We start from the raw sequence: 20,443 nt of genomic DNA, 5'->3' as shown, positions 1-20,443 counted from the left end.
TAATATAAATGCGAATGTTTAAGTGGATTGATGGATGGGTGTTTGTTAGAAGATATCTCCAGAACGGCTCACCGGATCTGGATGAAATCTGGCTTATGGATATAAAACATAGTCAAGAATACATAGGCTACTATTAAGTTTTTTTTATTCCACGCGGACGGAGTTGCGGGCGACAGCTAGTTGGAAATAAATATTACTGAGATGCGTACTTATTCAAAGTCTTGAAGACGACTAGATGACTCACGGTAATGGCTTTTAATATGAATCCCATCATTGGAAACCAGTCAGTGTGCTGATCACGTGTAGAGATAGAGATATATTTTCATAGTATGATCATTTCGTGAATGCTGATTGGTCGTTGTTAAAGAGGCGATTCTACAAAACAAGAATAAGTGAAGCCCTCTTATAAGTTATTGTTATAAGTTCTTACGACTTTTATCATAAATCAAGAATCGCATAAGTTATATAAAACATTAAATATAGATTATCGTGGTATGCCTAAGTAACTATAACATGACATTGTGGTCAATGTTGTGGTTACAATACCAAGCGTTAAATATAATATTACAGCACTATATATATGAATATTAAATTCCATTTGCGGCCGAGTCTAATGTAATTTGCATATGGTTAGGAGACGTAAGTATAAGAATTAATGATTTATTTGTTATTCAAACACTCGAGATAATATGTAACTGGAAACGTACCTTGCAGTCATCGTGAAGGTATTTCAATTCTAGGTGGTGCGACATAATCAGCGCTTGAAATATCAGCGCTACGTTTTATCTAAGGGCTGTCCACTTTGCTTCCTTAGTTATATTGTGAGAAGTGTTAACCCTGTTAAAAATATATTATAATACTTCCCTAAGTAATGAATAATAGTTACTAAACTATATTATATGTTAGCCCGTAAAACTAAAAAATCCCAGTATCGAAAACAAATGTTTGTTTAATACTTTTAATATTCTAGGAATCGAACTTAAGAACAATTGTTTTTCAAGTTTAGATAATTATCTTGTGTAAATAATTATTTCATTGAAAATTCTATTGTAATTGCTGTCGATAAAAACATTGATGAATGTCACGGTTAAGCAAAAGCTTTTTTTGTATTGTATTGTATTACATTTGTATTGTATAAGGCGGCAAACGAGTAAGGGGCGACCTGATTTCGCAAATAATTAAAAGGCGCAAATATGTGTTGCCTACCTTTGATGAACAGAAGAGGGAACTTCCAAAAAAGAAATATTTCGCGCTTCATGTATATCCCCCGCTAAATATTCCCCTTTCCATCCTTCTCTTATAAGAAAAGAGTGGAAGGAAGTGTAAAGGACTAGATTTAAGTCAACAGCACAAACTAAGACGAAAATATCTCCGCGCGGCTGCCACTGCTACACCGCGGTTTGAGAGGGAAAAATTAAAAAATACCAAAGTTAATAATGATATATATTGACTAGATAACTTTATTATGTATGGTATGTTAACTACATGTAGATATTTCTTTAATTTAACATTCATTTTCAATTAATTGTAATCTTCTTTCTAATAAGTCTGTATTCAATTTGTGCATACATAGGAACTTTCCATTAAGAAATATTACAGGTATATCGTTTCTATACAATCGTAACCATCTTAGATTTTCTTTCTCTGTTATATAAACTTTTTCTACTTTGACTCTGTTTCTAAAGGGCTCAAGATCTTCTAGAGCTATGTCACATAAAGGGCATGGATCTTTTGTGTAGAAAGTTAAAATGGGTGGTTTATTTGTTGCTTCAGGTCTGAAAAAGGAGATTGAAAATTTCATAAAGAAACAAATGATATTATAAATTAAATGGTTTAATTAAAATATATATTAAAATTTGATTATAAATGTCTAAACAGCTGAAAAATCTGACATTATGATACAATATAAAAACCTTTCCTTAAAACTATTCTTAAACATACATAACAAGTTTCATTGTAAAGCAAAATGAAAATTAAGGCACAAAGTATCAGTTAGTTTATGCATTACCAGAATAAAATAACAATAAATTTCATCTTGTTAAAAAGTACACAAAGTATCACAAAAAATCTCATCTATATAACTAACTAACTTTGCCAGGTTGTTATTTTGTTAATACTAAGCAGTATCTTTTAGCCAAACAGTAAAATCATAGAATGTATTATAGTTAAGTAAATTTCAGTTACGTAATTTAAAGAGATTAGATGTACAAACTAAAACTAATGGAATCATATTAGAGTTTAGAAGTTTGAACATATGTACACAGGTCAAAGCAGCAAAGGTCAAATAAGTATCAATTTTTTGTGACAATTTGTCTATATTTCAACTAATCTGAGCTCATGATAGTGTTGGCATTATAGGATGATGAAACACCAATTCACAATATATAGATAAAAGAAATAATATAGCATTTCCTATGATGTAGAACTTACAATTTTTCAATCATAATTGAAGAGGCACCACCACCTCCGTTACAAATTGATGCCACACCCTTTTCACCTTTCTTCAGTGCATGACACAAGTGGACAACAATACGAGCCCCAGACATTCCGATAGGATGTCCTAAACTAACAGCACCTCCATGGACATTAATCTTTGCAGGGTCCAAATCCAACAGCTTCTGATTGGCTACAGCAACAACACTGAAGGCTTCGTTAATTTCCCATAAAGCAACATCATCTTTATTGACACCAGTTTTTTCTAACAATTTAGGAATAGCAACAGCAGGAGCTATCGGGAAGTCAATTGGGTCACACTCTCCATCAGCGAAGCCCACAACTTTAGCAATGGGTGTGACATTCAATCTCTTAGCTGCATCTGCAGTCATTAACACCAATGCCGCAGCACCATCATTTAATGTTGAAGCATTGCCAGCGGTTACAGTTCCATTCTCCTTTTGAAATACTGTAGACAATTTTGTGAATTTCTCAAAGTTCACCTTTTTGTATTCCTCATCTTCCGCAAATATGACTGGTGGAGCTCCTCGTTTTTGAGGTACTGGAACTGGTACTAACTCATCAGCAAAAGCCTTTTGTTCATAGGCAGCAGCACTTCTCTTATAGCTCAAAATAGCATAATCATCTTGGTCTTTTCTTGAGATTTCTAATTTTTTCGCAGTGTTTTCTGCACAATTGCCCATATGGAATTTATTGTACACATCAGTTAGTCCATCAAAAACTATTCCATCAACTAACTGAAGCCCACCATAGGTGGTTTCCCCGCGTTTCAAATAAAATGGCACATTCGACATTGACTCCATTCCACCAGCCAACATAACATCTTGCGCACCTGTCTGCAGGCCTTGGGCGGCTAGCATTATTGACTTCATACCAGAAGCACAAACTTTATTTACTGTTGTACATACAGTGCTTTTAGGAAGTCCTGCAAAAATTACAGCTTGCCTTGCAGGAGCTTGTCCAAGATTAGCAGAGCACACATTTCCTATGTATACCTGTAACAAAATAAATGATATAAGACTTAAATAATTTCATAATTATTTACAATTTTTTTTAATTAAATCTTGGGTATCAATGTTTTCTTATTAAATTTTGCTACTGTCGTAACGTATAACGCAACTCCAAGCATTACCGTTATGTTTGTGTTGTTTGGTTTAGATTCTTTAAACAATTAAGAACTAACTGTACATTACAAAAAGTAGGTAAGTTTCACTAACCTCTTTTACTTCTTCCTTAGGAATACCGGCTCTTTCAACTGCAGCTTTAACAGCTACAGCACCCAGTTCACTTGCAGACAAACTCGCTAAACTTCCTCTAAAAGAACCCATAGGAGTCCTAACTGCAGATGCTATAACAACCTCATTGAGGGTAACGTTTGACAAAGATCTCGACATCGTTTTCAGAATCTAATAAGCAAACGGTAAAATAAAAATATATTTTTATTAGAAAATAATACTATAGTTATGGTAAGTAATACCAAGAGAATCAACCTATTGCTACGGCGACTGAAATCCAACTGAGGAAAAAAATGACGGAATGAAAATGTAAGTTTCGATAAAGTATTAAAGTACGTACCGTGCCCCCGATGCATATTTTAAAGGTAATCAGATTTGTTCCTTTGAAGAGAAGCATTGTTAATTTTGATTAAAAAAGTGGTCGTACTAATATTCACAAAACGTGACACAAGATCTTTGATTAAAACTTACTGAATAATAATTAGATTGAGATACTTTATCACTATACATGTAGCTTATTTATTTAAAGTTATCAATTATAGCGCAAATACAATACTGAACCTTATTCTCCACGAGTAAAGTTCACTTTCATAAAATAATTTGCGAAAAGAAAAAGTGAAATAAACTTTGACCGGTTATTTAGCTATGTGTATTAATTACATATCACACGCTGGTTGTTACACATACTTTTATTTAAGTAATTTTATAGGAATGGAAACCAACTGAAATGAGAAAATTAAAAACATTTTTTTCCAGTTAACCCTATTCGCAGAAAATTGCATTTTGTATTTTTTTGGTTTTGATTATTCATCTATTTAAAAATATTTTATCTTGACACACGTAAAGTTCTTGATATATTAACAAAGAAACTTCGAGCAAATTACTTAAAAAATAAACATTTAACGAAAAAAAAATAATAAAAACACGATTTAAATTTCTTTATCATTTCATCCTCTTTTATTGCTAATGTAATCTTTTTCGAAGACAATAAAGGACAACACTCAAATTGTCAAATAAAAGTCATCTTTACTTTATTGCCCAATTGTCACTGTCAATCAGTCGGGAAACTACTTAAATTATTTTACTGCTAAGGTGGTAATTAATAATTGTTAGAAAATAGCTTACACGTTTTTATGTTTACAAGTAGCAAAAGGCTCTTTAGCATTGTATGTATATTGGTTATTACATTAATTGATGTTAATATTAAAAGTGGATTTGCTAGATTTTTTATCAAACAATGAATGATGGGTCAGGTCCATAGAAAGGAATTAAGGTAGTGGGTTATTGCTTTTATTTATAGTTTTGTCAATATAGTAAAATACTAAATGTAGTAAATATTATTTTTATGACTTGTGTTCACAATTTTTTTTATAATTCTTAATATTTTGTGGAGTCGTGGCGTTTATATTTCCTAACAAATACCTATAGACGTTAAAGATAAGAAAATTAAGAAACGCGGCAAAATTTTGAAATCTAAGCCAAAAAATTCTATTTTAAATAAAAACTGATAAAAACAATATTTTCAGTGAGTGAATATGTCAGAAACACAACAGAATTATTTCCCTCAATTTTTATTCAACACTGTGCTGAAATTTGGGTAAGTTTACTAAATACGTTAATAGTGTCATGAATTCAAACAAAGAATGTTCACTTTAATTTCATAATGTTTTAAAAATTTACATAATTTAAAAAATTTGATTAATAAAGTTATACTCATACTAACTATAATACTGACAATGACTCTAAGTATTTTGAGAGGTATTTTAGATAGGAGGAGGGGAAGTGAGATGACCTAATTACCTGAAAATAGTTTATCCGCTGACAATAGTATAATGATGCATGTTTACTATTTTGACTGCTATTGTTATTTATTGTTTTAATATACAGATGTTTGTGCCTAAAGTTTTTTTAATTACTCAATAGATTTCATCATGTATAGTTGTATATATTTGACATCAATTTTTATTTTTCTAAATTAAATCATACACATAGGGAGTAGATATATTAAAAAGATTTGAACTTACTACTTATTTGAGTCTTGTGAATACTCATAGTAGTGTGAATATTAGCTTGTGTTCTATAAGTGGGAGATAATTGAAGTTATTAGATAGTTGTGTGTTGCAAACACTCAATTTGAATTGTGTACAGTTAGCCATGTACAAGTGGTGGAAAATTCTTGCTTATCATTACCGTTTGTATATTTTCTATTGCTATTCTTCATCAAAATCTTCAGAGAATTTAATAAGTAATATTTATTTTTAGGGTTTAAGCTCCGAAAGGCCAGGTACAACCTAGGCCATGCAATAAAAATGGAATCTGTTGATATGGACGCTGGCAGATACGAACTGAGGGAGAGCTTACCGGGAAGCAGTGTTGACAGTGATGCATCTAGTAGTCTTTTAGGCAGCAACGATGTTAGCGAACATAGTGATAAGACATCCGACGATGAAGAGGATTTACGAGAAGATCTACAAAAAACCATACCCGAATGTTATAAATCAGACTCGAATTTCGCATTACATAGTACAAAAAACATCACAAATGATGAAGAATTTCAAGCAACAGCTCTTTGCCAATTTATGGATATCTTGAATGACTTAGATGAAGTTTTAGACAAATCGTTATTAGCTTGCCTTGATGATACTCAAAATTTTGACAGCGATGAAGAAGACATTATATGTAAATTAAAAGATTGTATAGCTGACCATGAACAACAATTGGATGATTCTCCAAGTGAAAGTTCTATGGATAATACACAAGTTGTTATAAGACAATCCACACAAAGTCTCGAACCAGCTTCAGAAGACATTGAATTAGTACAAAATCTGTTTGAACAACCACAATGTACAAGTCTTAGACGTTCTAAAAGTTATTCAGAATTACCTCAAAACCACAGAGATACTCAGCAATTAGAAAGAGCAAATACTATGAACGATAACTTAAGAAATTCGATGCGTAGATTAGATCCAATAGTATTGCCAGCTTTGAACACTGAATCCGTCTGTGAACCATTAACATTGCCTGTTATATTGTTTCTTGAGCATCATGTTAATATGAGACCAACCAGTGCACCACTACAATTACAAGTTACAGCTGCAAATCTGAGTACAAGCAGTGGATCATCAGGTCCTATAATAGTTGGTCGACGAGCGTTACTTATGAACCGTGCATTATCTTTACCATCTCCGGGTGACAGTGATATAACTAGTGCAGGCTGGAATGGACCTAATGGTCTAAGTATAGCGAGAAGTACAAGCAGCACATCAAGTTCTTCCGGTGAATCTTTAGCAGGAATTGCTGCTATGAATCAAAATGGTGCTGGAACATCTGATGAGAGGTGAATATTAAATATTGATGAGATGAGGGTAGATAGATAGACAAGAGAAAGTTGGCTTACTAATATAATGCGAATGTTTGGATGTATGAATGAATGGTTGGATGTTTGTTAGAAAGTATCTAAAGAACAGCTGCATGGATCTCGTCTAAATTTGGCATAAATGTAAATCACACCCTGGAAGTACACGTAGGCGACTAAATAAGTTTTTTAATCCCGCGAGGACGGAGCCGCGGGCGACTGCTAGTATAGAAATATTTTGTTGCAGAAACGAAGAGACTGATGAACCGCCTTTTGGCGTTTGGCCACATCGAATGAGCTCAATGCTGGCGTGCCTTAGTTGTACCATTGGAATATTCAATATTTCTAGATTTTCCGTATTCAGTGTGCATTACGGAGGTGAGTTTTATAATAATATTTCAAATATTACGTTATGTAATTGGTAGTGAATGATAGTGAACTGTTCAAAAGCTTAAATTGTAATTTATCAATTTCCCACAGCGATGTAAAATGAGATAGTCAAAGTTAGATATGTCAATCATTTTTAAAGATTTCTATATTGATAATATTTCACATTTTTCTTTACTCTCGAACTATAAATTGAAAAAGAACTCTATATCTCTCCCTTATTATTATTATTATTATTATTATTATGTACGGTCACTATAGCTGTAATAAAAAAGTTTATCAACATCTTTAAAAGATCTGTGGGTTTATTTACTGAGCAAAACCATATGATGTCTTTAAAGACTTCCTTACTGGCGAAGTTATAACAATAAAATACGTAAATTTGATATTTTATCACATGTAAATGTATAATTAATTGATAAGTTAATTTATGATTTAGATACAATAATTAATGTAAAACAACATTTACTAAGTCTATGATTTCACAAGTCTGACTCATAACAAGAGCCTATTAATTTACACCCAGAATCTAATTCCAGACAGACAACTCCATTTAAATACAAAGAATTTTTTTTTTTTCCTATAATTCCAAGATTTTCCTATACTACCATTTGTATTTTCAACTGAGTCTATTTTTTTTCTTTTTAGCATGTTTCATACTACAATTTTTCATACTATCTCTTTTCACTGGGATACCATTATTTACATTACACTTATGCTTGGGCCATGTACTGCAATCTGGACCTATAGATATGTGGCGTATATCACCGATATTCAAAGGTGTCGGTGTTTCATTGCTGCTTACACAAGCGGTTATCGGAATGTACAGCATAATAAGCCTGTCATGGATATTCGTCTATTTCCGAGACTCGTTTATAACTTCTGATGATAAGTACAAATGGGCGTTACCGCTAGGATTCAGTTTTGATGGTGAGTGATTTTTTTTAATAATTATTTTGAATATAACATATGAACATAATCTTCTACTAATTCTTAATATATAAATGCGAATGTTTGGATGGATAGATGGATTTATTTGATGTATCTCGATGAAATTTTACATATATATGAACATAGTCTGGAAGAACACATAGGCAACTAATTTATTTATTTTTTTACTCCGCACGGATGGAGTCGCGGGCGATAGCTATTTTTTACATATATATATATATGCATATATATTTAGCATATCTAATATATAAAATTCTCGTGTCACAGTTTTCGTCACCGTACTCCTCCGAAACGGCTTGACCGATTCTCATGAAATTTTGTGAGCATATTCAGTAGGTCTGAGAATCGGCCAACATCTATTTTTCATTTTTTTTTTAAACTGCGCGCGGACGGAGTCGCGGGCGACAGCTAGTATTACTATAAAAATCTCCACTGTTCTTAAGTACAAAACTATGAACTTCATAAACATAATGTATTTCCAACCGAACATACTTCTTTTATTACTTCGCAAGATAAAATAAATATAATTAAAGTGTTAAATTAAAGCTAATCCTTTATTTACGTTATATTAAAACTCGCTAAAACCTTAAATAGCGATTAATAAATGTTAAAAAAAATGGAAAGTACTTGCGTTTAATATGGACCGATGAAAACGAAAGCGGCCACGGTAAATTGTTTTGAATGCGTGACCAATTTAATGAAATTTACTTAAAATTAAACAAATAAAAAAAATCATTACGTTAACTGATTTGTAATTTTGTGATAGCGATAGATCGAACGTAATAATAATTAACTTTTAATCTAATTAAGATTGATTTGCTTTCCAATATTTCCCTATCTTAATATATATAAATCTCGTGTCACAGTTTTCGTTCCCGTACTCCTCCGAAACGGCTTGACCGATTCTCATGAAATTTTGTGAGCATATTCAGTAGGTCTGAGAATCGGCCAACATCTATTTTTCATACCCCCCCCCCAATTTTTTAACTGCGCGCGGACGGAGTCGCGGGCGACAGCTAGTTTTATTTATAAAATTCATTATAAATATACTTATTTGTGCCTTAAATGAAATAGTAGGAACTATTGTTATAAGAAATTCGAGAACAAATTAAAATAAACTAATAAGATTCGTCCTCAGTTTATTGAAGTGTAAATTACAGGAAATGTTTTAGAAGGTCGGCATAAAAAGTGCACGAAGAAGTTTTTTTTTAATACTATCCTTGAGTATTATTTCATGCCAGTACGATGTTATCTTCGTAGAGCGTGTAAGTGATACAACACTGTATTACGACACGAGGAAGATCCAAGGTTGCATACATTGCGTGTTACTTTTTCTTTGTACACACATTTCGAGACGACTGAGTATTTAGGTTTGGTTGAATTAAAGAATTTAATTTCCTGATTTAAACAGTATCAGTGGACTTATAGACAAACTTGTAACACGTCCCATCCGATGAAAAGAGTTGCATATCTTAATAGATTTCATAAGAAATGTAACCCATTTCGTCGGTTTTCGTTTCAGAGATTTGAGTCGTTTTCCTTTTGCATAATTTAGTTGTGAAGGAATTCGTATATAACTTGTGGCAATTTGATACCCACGGCCGCTTACTGCGTTTAGATTCAAAGTACCTACAACATGCGACGAAACATCTTACTAATATTATAAATGCGAATGTTTGGATGGATATCCATCCTTGTTTGTGGATGGATGCTTGTTTGAAGGTATCTCCAGAGAGAGTTTTAAATGGAGAGGTTCAATGAATCCCGATGTAATTTGGCATAGATGTAGATCATAGTCTGGAAGAACACATTGACTACTTTATGTTTTTTTTTTAATTCCTCGTCGGGCGACAGCTAGTAAAATATACGTTTATCTCATCAGATCATTTGAGGAGCGCCGGAGCAAAAACCGATAAATGACTTTTTCACTTTATTATTATACAAATTGGTTGTGAACCATGAACTTGGCCATATTTTTACACTTTACCAAAAAAAAATGTGATTTATCAGTTTTTGTTCTGACGCTTCTCATTTCAATATGTAAACATTTTTCTACATTGTACATTTTCGCAGTGAAAAGGTATAGGATACATTAAAATAATGTCTAAATATATTTTCGTTAACACTTAATGTTATTTTTACGACTTGTCTAATGGACGTGGTGTTAATAAGTCTCATAGCTGTGGTAATGTATTATGTAACGACATAGACATTAAATGATAACAGTCACGCAGAGATATCTATTGAACAAGAAATAATGTATGGATAATTTTTTCTTTTCTTTTAAAGCATGCGTTGGTAAAACAGAAACTTGCTAGTGAATGGCTTAAAAAAGTGGGTACGAATTATTCGTTCTAAAACTTTTTGAATAATTGTGAATACCCCAACATACCAACGTAAAATCGTTAGTGTGTTTCCACAGTTGAATCACTTGTACAAAAACATATTCTTAACTGGGTACAAAAGCATGTTTCTTAAACTCATCAACACGAATTTGTTGCCTTGTTTAAATTTCCTTTTGATTTATTTTTTTTCTCATATCAGTCAAATGAATGTCGATGTTGTAATTCCTTTAAGATTTTTACGATAGAAAGCATATTTATCTAAGATAACAATGAACAAAGATTCCATTATCAAACACAAAGTTATGACATCGAAATGCGCACGCGCAATGCATTTAATGAGTTCATTGTCAATGACAATTGTAGAACGTCAGCTGATTAAAGTTTTTATTTATTTATTTATAAAAAGTTTTTTGTTGACGGAATAATTGACATACTTGGAATAACAACGTTCATAACTATTACACGCATCTTTGATTAAGTCATAATTCCGCTATTGTATTTTCTAAATACATACTATAAAAAAATAAGTAATTGCAAACAAATCTTATACAGTTAATTCTAATTGCATTATATTCATTATCAACTCTTTGTTAGAAGTAGATGGAAAGAAACTATCATCATTGGTTTCATGTAATAAAATCTTGATACTTCATTACAGATGTAAGTCTTAAGAATAGCACGTTTAAAATCCAAGAGACTATACCTCAGTACTTTCACGGTGAGGTGTTACAAAGAGGGACGGGGTCTAACAATCACTTCGGCACCATAAAGTATCAAGTTGCGTTATACCTTGCAGTGGTTTGGATGATTGTTTTCGTGGCGCTCAGCAAAGGATTACGCTCATACGGAAAGGTAAATATGTTATCACATTCAGAATATTTTAATGACTAACTAACACGTCCCTTAATGTAGATTTAGTGATAGAAATCAACACTAAACGAAGCACTTATGGATGGACTAAGTTGACTATATTTTGTTTTACATTGTTTTGCTATTGTTCAGTTCATTTGTCAGTTTTAATGAACAATAACACTAGGAAGGGGATTTATGGTCTAACGATTGACTCGAGGTTAATGCAACTTGTATTTTAAAATTTTGTAAGGTTTAGTTAGATTAATGTATTGAATTGAAACTTACGGTGAATGAAAACATCGCCATGCAACCAGCTGATATCGGCGAAGTGTTTCAAAGATATGTGTGAAGTTAACCTGTACTTGGCCAAGGTTGATTATGGCTTAGTCACTCCTAACTAGGGTAGGTACTGAGCTTTTCAGTGAGGATATGTATGACGACGACGCAATATATTTCAAATTAACATATTGAATGCTACAATGATTTTCTGTATTCATCATCAGTTCACTATACGTCTCCAATTGGGGGTTGGAACCTGTAGTATTGGGAGACTAGTAAAATAAAACAACATCTTATGAATGCATATTAACGACTGAATTTATTCATCTACCGTCTTTACAATTCTCATTATTTATATGCCACAGAACCTACCCTAAGTTAGGAGTGACTAGTCTATAGTCAACCATGCTGACCCAATGCGGGTTGACTTTACATATCTTTGATTTTTTTTCACTAGATATATGCAGGTTTTCATGATATATCACGATGTTTTCCTTCACGTAAGAACGTCGGGTAAATATACAAATGTGAATTGAAAAACATATTAGTACATGGCGGGATTCGAACCCAGGACCTGGAGATTACAAGTCAAGTTCTTAACCCCTGAACCACCAATGCTCTTGTTTTTTTTTTTAATTATTACTTTTCAGGCTGTATACATACTTTCTGTATTATTTTCCAGGCTGTATATGTATTGATGTTTTTGCCGATATGCGGCACGTTAGTATTGTGCACGAAGCTGTTGACCCTGATCCCATACGACACCGTCACAAATATCTTCTCGGAAACCGAATGGAGTGAATTCTTCCTCAATAGTAATGTATGTTAATCTCACACGTGTTCATTATAGATACGTTACAACTATTGTACTCGTTGTTACAATCTCTTATAGAACTGATCTATTGCTGTTACAGATTTTGTTACAATTGCGTATTTACATATCTATGATCTACATACATTTTTACTATAGAATTTATTCGATTGTTAATTTTATTTTAATACCTAAATATACACTCATATTTCATGCACATGACGTATTTTGCTGAAAACAGTGGTAGACGCCAGCAACAACAACATCAGTTGCACGAATTGGCCTCACTCAGTGAAATACCACGACCTCACAGAAGACAGGCGTCAAGTGGAAGTAATTCCAAGTACAGTCTGATGAGTGTAGTGCCGGAGACCTAATTTTAATCCTCTTTCCCTTCCCCACCCCTTTTCTTATAAGGATAGGATGGGAAGGGGAAGTGGATTTGATGAAAGAGGAGATGCATAGGAAGGTTAAATATTCTCTTTTTGTGCGTCTCCTCCTTCATCGATTGAGGTTAGACAACGCATCTGTAATTGCGAATGTCTATGGGCAGCGGTCGCTTCGCTATTTTGGCGAATTCATGTGGCCGCTTGCTTGTTTGCCACCTTGTAATATATAAAAAGAAACGAAAAAACAATTTATAATTCTTTTTTCTATCTGTCTGCAAGTTCGCGTTTGTTCAGGGTAATCTCTGAAACGGGTGGACCGATTTTAACGGGACTTTGACAGGAATGTAAGTGACGCATGCGGGCATGTTATAGGCTACATTATTAAATACGATTTTTTTAGAATTTGTTTTATTCGATGTTTTTCGTATATAAAAATAGATTTTATTTTTTGGTTAATTATCAGAGTTGGGCGGCGGCGGCTCAAGAGACGTTTCTGACATGGGGTCTGCTGGGTGCGTGTGTGATGCAGCTGACGTCACACAGGTCTCGGGGGCGAGGTCACAGTACTGCGCTACGTCAGAGCGGCTGCGTCATCGCCTGCACCTTCTCTGTGCTGCTGCTGGCCGCTTGTCTCGCTAATACATGTGTGCGGATACTAAAGAATAATGGATACGTGTTCCTACCTAGCAGTTTTGGTGATTCTTTATATTTATCTATTCACTAATTTTAAAAATGAACCTAAAAATTAAGTTCTAACAGTGGTAGATGCCAGCAACAACAAGATCAGTTTCACGAATTTGCCACACGCAGTGAAATACCACGACCACACAGAAGACAGGCGCCAAGTGGAAGTAATTCCAAGTACAGTCTGATGAGTGCGGTGCTGGAGGACTAATTTTAGTCCTCTTCCCCTTCACATTCTTTTCTTATTAGGAAAGGATGAGACGGGGAAGTGGATTTGACAGAAGAGGCAAATGTCCTCTTTCTGTGCGTCACCTTCTCCGTTGATTAAAGGTAGGCAACGCATCTGCATTTGCGAATGTCCATGTGCAACGGTCGCCTCGCTATTTCGGCGAATTCAGGTGATCGTTTGCTCGTTTGCCACCTTTTCATAAAAAAAGTATTTACATCGAATATGGTCTAAAAATATACTAAAATTTGAATATAAAACCTCTAAAAATACTGGTTTATTCGACTAATTTTATATTTTTAGTCAACTTTATTGTTTTATAATTTCAGAGACAGTAAAATCATCAGAATTCCTGTGGGCTACATCGGAGCCGTTGCCGGGCAGCGTGTCTACTCCGGTGAGGTACATGGGGCAGTATGGCAGTCTGGTGGGTGTGTCAGTGTGGCGGAGTGGTAACACCGCCAAGTTGTACAGCGGCTGGCAACCATTGCAACTAGCTACACAGATAGTACCTGCTACACTAGCCGTGGTACCCCCTACTGTTGTAAGTCTACTATTAATGCTCGGAAATTTTATTTTCATACATATCAGCAAATGAAATGTATGGATTGAGTAAAAGATGACATAATAATGACTGTATTAAGAACTAAATGACGAATGATATATTGGATTTTTTTTACAAATACAATACACTTACATTTTCCAATAATGTACACTGAAGGAATTAAAATGTGTATAGCAAGTAATTTGATTATTGGATAGGAAAAGGAAGTGGATTTAACAGCGGAAGGGACGCATAGAAAGAGAATATTTTGAGTCCCCAACACTGTCGATAAGAGACTCTCAGACTCAGGCGACAGCTTGCTCCTTTGCCACCTTATGATATAAAAAAAACTTGTATGAAATTAAAAAAAAAATGTTACAGCTCCCTCTATAGTTAGTTCTTAACTGTTACGTTCCAGTTGTCTCCGGCGTGGGCGGTGATATTCTTCTTCATCCTGCTGATGTTCGGAGTGGCGCAGCAGTTGGCGATATGGCACTGTGTCATCACCGGTGTCATGGCGATCAACAAAGACGCATTACGCGTCTGGGAGACGACCATCACTTTCTTCAGCTGTGTCTTTGGCTTCGCTATGGGATTGCTGCTTTCTACTGATGTGAGTGTTTTTATATAGATCTATATTCATTGGTTGAAAGTTTCTAAAATCACTTAAGTTTCTAAATCTTAATTTAAATCAAAAAAATTGTTTACACGAAATGATTTGAAATGAGTACAATTAGTATATACATACATACAAGAAATTCTTCATAGCTTCTTTTAAGCAATTTTTAAATGACGCGAGGCTGGTAGCCGCCGTGACGAGGTCCGTCAGGCGGACATTCATACAAATCATTACGTAATATTCCGAGATGGGAAACACTGGTATTACCAATGTAAGCAGTATCTATGTGATAAATTGCAGGCGGGCATACGAGTGGTTCACTTGATGGACTACGTGTGGGTGGGGTCGTGGTGGCAGTGCGCGGTGCAGGTGGCGCTGTCTGCGGGCGTGTTCGCAGTACGCGGCCGCCCGTACTCGGCTGACGCGGTGGCGGCGGCGCTGTACCGCCCCGCCACACCCCTCGCCGCGCCCCTCGCCGCCTTGCTCGCCTTCACCTGGAGCGTGCTGCTGCCGGTGCTGCTATGTGTAAGTAACCACTCTGTGTAAGTGTAACCACTCTGTGTAAGTGTAGCTACTCTGTGTAAGTGTAGCTACTCTGTGTAATTGTAGCTACTCTGTGTGTGTGAACTTACTCTGTGTAATTGTAGTTATTCTGTGTATGTATAGCTACTCTGTGTGTGGGAACATACTCTGTGTAACTGTAGCTATTCTGTGTAAGTGTAGCTAGCTACTCTGTATCGGTGAATCTCCACTGTCGTTGGATCTGTGTTACGAAATTATTACCATCCCTCTCGTTATCATTGAGAAAACAGAGACAAGATAGGATTTATACAAGTGTTTCAGTAGTGGAAATTCACGGTATAAATACTCTATGTAAAATAGTCAATGTGTTTGTTTACTTGGTGTAATAGTTTGATATGGGTGCAGAGCAGTTAGTTTGTGCAGTAGAACAGATCAGTACTGCCACTGTCTTAGTGTTTATATTATTATAAGTATTTAGATGACTGTTGGTCGTTTCAGGCGATCTGCATTATGGATTTTCGGATTGGACAACAACGTCAGTTATATTCTTGGAGAAAACCTATTGGGTGAGTCACCATCTTAATTTAAAACTACACTTTACATTTATAACAATTTGTACTATATTCATATACTAGTTTTGCCCGCGAATTTGCCTGTGCAGAATTTAAAAAAAATGTGAAAAATATCTTATGTGTTACTAGAGTCTATGTTCTATATCTGTGCCAAATTTCATAAAGATGTGTGGCTTATTTACTTCTATGCCAAGTTTCATCGAGATCCATTGATCCATTTTGGAGATATCTTCTAACATCAATCCATCCACCCATCCATTTAACTAAGCATTCTCATCTTACTAATATAAATGCGAATGTTTAGAAGTATGGATGGATGGACGTGTGTTATACAATATATCTCCCGAATGGCTAAACCGAACTTGATGAAATTTGACATAGATGTGAAGCATAGTCTAGAAGAATACATTGGATACTTATTACGTTTGTTTCAATGTTGTGCGAACGAAGTCGCGGACGACAGCTAGTTTTGTAATTTTAGTAAGATTTTGATATATTCCTTGTTCCTTTTGTTTGTTTGTTTCCTTCCAGTTACTTTCCTATATGGGCTCGTCAAGTGGCAGTGATGATGCAGCAAGGTGCCTTACTGACCGTGCCTATAGTCGCCTTCATACAAACATGGAGATATATGAACAAAGGTCCCCCCGATATACTTGAGGTGAGTTCTTTTATACAAGTTTTCACTGGACAAAAACATGTTTCCAAACTTGTCTATGTATGTATTGTAACTTTCATGCTGCCAGGATTTCGCTTCAAGTGAATTTGTAGAAGATTTGGTAAGATTTGTATTGGTGGTTGTAAATTATTGTACAAAAACATGTTGTCTCTGCTTTTTTCAATGGATATGAAAGGGATGGTGATATGATTTCGTATACTTGTATCGCCAGTGGAAACCAGTACTTGTGAAGATATAATATACATTCACATATAGAATTTAGTTTTATATCTAATTAATTAAATATTTTTTTTTTATTATTTTATTATATTTATTTGTACGACAATTTTACTGTAAATCTATGTGATGTGTAGTTTTTGGCAAAAAAACTAGTTTATGCTTTGCTTAGAGTAAGAGTGAAAATTTATTTCTGACGCTTTCTCTGCCTTGATAGAAATCACTGGCATAGATTTCATGTTTATTTAAAAACTAGTTATTTTTTACGCTGTTCAATTTTTTATTTCCTTTCAACAAACAAATGTTATACTTTATTTGTAGAACTCATTTGCCCGCGATTTCGTTCGCACAGAATTAAAAATAAATGAAATTAATAGCCTTCTATATCTATGCCAAATTTAATGAAGATCGATATTTTTAATTACATTTTGCAAACAGCAGTTTACGCATGATGACCAAGGGAAAGTGGAATTCAGTTTATATATATAGGTTTGAAAATTATCATTTCTAGTAGGTAGATAATTTTAATTATACTTTATGTACAATTTAGATAACGAACTAGTTATTTATACCTGTGATAGTGAAAATATAATTTTATTTGTTTAAATTTATTCTGTGCTGTTTTCCTGGTAGATTATAGACGTAAGTTATAGTTTTTCTAATTAGTTTTTCCTTTGTGGAATGGTGTCACTGAGACGGTTCATTTTTTGTCTATTGCTTTATTATCTGACCAAAAAAAGTTGGTATAAGACAAAAAAGCCCATATGTTTTATATAATTTTCATACTGTCATAAATGTAATATCTTTGTTGCTTTGATCCAAAACGTGTAAATACACTTCTTTTCCATTTTAAATCATTTCGTCATTCATGCATTGTTTTAGTCACAAAGTACTTATTAACAATAAAGTGTGCGTGAGTATAAATTACTACATATTAGTACATCAATAATAGTTTAATTTTGTAAAACCAAATAATAAGTTTACGTAAAACCTTTATCTCAAAGAATGTTTTAATTTTCAGCGCATACAGAATCTGTACCGACCGCGCATGGGCGGGGCGAGTGAGTCCCCGCCCCCAACTGCTGCGGCCCCGCCCCCTCGCGCACCCCCCGACCCCCCGCCCAAGTACACACCCCCACCCTCATACTCCACCGCCACCGGAGCCCGCCTCATCAACACCCTCAGGAGAAGCTTCCGCACTTTGCGAAGGTAACTATAATATTAAACCATTTTGATTTTAGTTATTGCACTCGCAAAATTAGATTAGAAATTCAGCCCGTCTTTATCCAAGTTAGCCAAAAATTTTGCTATTGGTACAAAATATAGATTGAATTGTCATATCAGGCAAAAGACTACTCCTGATTATGTGCTTTAATATTATTTGTATAAAATTACAGAATAACATCAGGCCGTACAGATGCAGCAACTGATGACGCGGCACAGATACCCATCACTGTGAGCGAGAGCGTAGACCGGCGACCCCCCACCCCCCAAACTACATACCCACCCCCCACCCCTTCCATCACAGTGACCGATGAGACCGACCGCAGGACATCCAGGAACTCCTTAACCCTCACACGAGACTACCTGAGACGGTCTTTTGTCAGAAAAACAGATTCCACAAAATCGATTCGTTCGAGTTTACGACGAAGTTTTAAATATGGCGTAAGTTTGACGACGAGTCACGAGCAATTGGTAGGAGACGCGGAGCCTATTTCTAATACGGTTGCTATGTCCGCCATGTTGGGGGAGGGCTCCCCTCCACACACACGTAGTCTAGGGTCCGTTATATGAATTATTTTTAAGCAATAAAAAATGTACTTATTTAGTACTTAGGATTTTTTATGAATTCCATGTATGGCAAGCTTTATCTAAATGTTTATCTATCGCCTAGACATATATTGAATTTCATCAAACTCTATAAGTTTTAATTTTCAATCCATCTTTTTATTTTATTCGCCTTTTTTTTAGTTTTAATGATATAATAATTCACAGACTTTAAAAGGAGACAGTATTTCAATCATCACATTTTATCACAATGTCTTAATTTTTTTTATTATTTTTGTAGATTATTTTATGTTTATTATTGAAAATTGACAAAGTTTACAATTTTATTTTAATTTACATTTTTATATACTTATTTAATAATACGAATTAAATTGAATCTCACCTCATTTTGTAACGTCCATTATTTTGTTGACTAACTTTCAAAAAATCAAAAGAAAATTTGAAAGGTAAATTGCATAATAAAACAAATAATATTTTTTTAGATATACCATTTACATTATTTAAAAGATTATATTCATTATATTTTTGTCTAATATTCAATAAGTTTTAAGTCAATTGATTTTTTTCGAATAAATTAATGCATGATAATTATTTTTTTAATATTTTTAACATTAGAACTGCTCAAATATAATTTGGATACATTATTGTAACATATGTCCAAGAAATTAACATAATATAATACCCCAGTTCTAGTAATTCCACTACTTAGGTAGATTTAGTTTAGTAACTAACAAAATAACTAGTAGTAAGTTTTTTAACCAATGTATTATTTTAATATGAAATGTGTTCTTATTAGATATAGAAAGCCATGAGAGAATTTTTCTAAATCCGTAAATTTTAGCAAATGTAATGTGTTTTTAATTAATATAAAAAATGGCAATAATTTTTTATAAGATTAAAAAATGTGTATGTATGTATTGGCCTGTAGTAATCAAATAAGCATTTCCTAGGTGTTTCTTAATTCCGTGACTATAATTATAGCTGGATTAGAAATATAGCATTCCTTTGATGAGGGCGCCACAATCTCCTTTGATAAAAGTTACAAGGTCGTAATACATTACATTACAATTAAGGCCATTTATATACATATGCATTTAAAATAATTGATTTGTAAAACAAGACTTAAGATAAATATAAACACTTATCACATTTAAATTGTAAAAAAGATATTAGTGGCAACTAAGAAATAAGTGATTTTAAATGAAACAATTGTAAAAATATGAATGTTATATAACAAGTACAATGGATTTAGAAATAAGCATAATATTTCGCCTTTTCAGCATAATAATAGTCGGATATAACTTTGTTTTTGGATCCATAAAGGATTAAAAATAAATTTTTATTAATAAATGTTTAAATTCAATTCAAAACAAATTTTTACATATTTTGTATATATATTGAGCAATAATTTTATTTGTTGAAATTATTTTTTTTAATATTTAATTACAGTTGTTTAGTTACAGTAAATCAAATGTATTTTGATATTTGATGGTTAAAGTATAAAGTTGCCTTTTTAATATTTTCGTAACAAAACACAA

The 20,443-nt window shown here is 33.7% G+C and overlaps 2 protein-coding genes across 7 annotated transcripts; one reads left to right on the top strand and one right to left on the bottom strand.

The window, feature by feature from the left end:
* Window positions 1-1,479: 1,479 nt before the first annotated feature.
* LOC106711419 (acetyl-CoA acetyltransferase, mitochondrial) lies at window positions 1,480-4,201 on the bottom strand. 3 transcript variants are annotated; one of them, XM_014503725.2, is made up of 4 exons: window positions 4,030-4,201; window positions 3,672-3,860; window positions 2,431-3,449; window positions 1,480-1,775 (listed from the first exon to the last, which is right to left on the bottom strand). In XM_014503725.2, the coding sequence occupies exons 1-4, from the start codon at window positions 4,084-4,086 to the stop codon at window positions 1,505-1,507; spliced, it is 1,536 nt and encodes a 511-aa protein (XP_014359211.2). In that variant the 5' UTR covers window positions 4,087-4,201; the 3' UTR covers window positions 1,480-1,504. The 3 variants fall into 3 exon arrangements, with proteins under 3 accessions (XP_014359211.2, XP_014359212.2, XP_014359213.2); XM_014503726.2 differs by lacking the exon at window positions 4,030-4,201 and adding an exon at window positions 3,945-3,959; XM_014503727.2 differs by lacking the exon at window positions 1,480-1,775 and having other exon boundaries at window positions 2,096-3,449; window positions 4,030-4,195.
* A 549-nt stretch (window positions 4,202-4,750) lies between these two features.
* Window positions 4,751-18,995, top strand: LOC106711548 (sodium-dependent transporter bedraggled). 4 transcript variants are annotated; one of them, XM_045679908.1, is made up of 15 exons: window positions 4,751-4,781; window positions 5,216-5,286; window positions 5,952-7,026; window positions 7,292-7,422; window positions 8,080-8,361; window positions 11,386-11,579; window positions 12,541-12,678; window positions 13,522-13,753; window positions 14,298-14,512; window positions 14,931-15,125; window positions 15,432-15,656; window positions 16,152-16,219; window positions 16,757-16,883; window positions 18,139-18,326; window positions 18,515-18,995. In XM_045679908.1, exons 3-15 carry the CDS (start codon window positions 5,999-6,001, stop codon window positions 18,909-18,911), a joined length of 3,420 nt encoding a protein of 1,139 aa, XP_045535864.1. In that variant the 5' UTR covers window positions 4,751-4,781; window positions 5,216-5,286; window positions 5,952-5,998; the 3' UTR covers window positions 18,912-18,995. The 4 variants fall into 4 exon arrangements, with proteins under 4 accessions (XP_045535864.1, XP_045535863.1, XP_045535862.1 ...); XM_045679907.1 differs by having other exon boundaries at window positions 4,758-4,855; XM_045679906.1 differs by having other exon boundaries at window positions 4,758-4,867.
* The last annotated feature ends 1,448 nt before the right edge of the window (window positions 18,996-20,443 follow it).

The sequence above is a fragment of the Papilio machaon genome, chromosome 11 (assembly GCF_912999745.1).
Source record: "Papilio machaon chromosome 11, ilPapMach1.1, whole genome shotgun sequence".
Taxonomy (NCBI): Eukaryota; Metazoa; Arthropoda; class Insecta; order Lepidoptera; family Papilionidae; genus Papilio; species Papilio machaon.
Note: the sequence above shows the minus strand (reverse complement) of the source record. Positions and strands in the feature narration are given on the sequence as shown.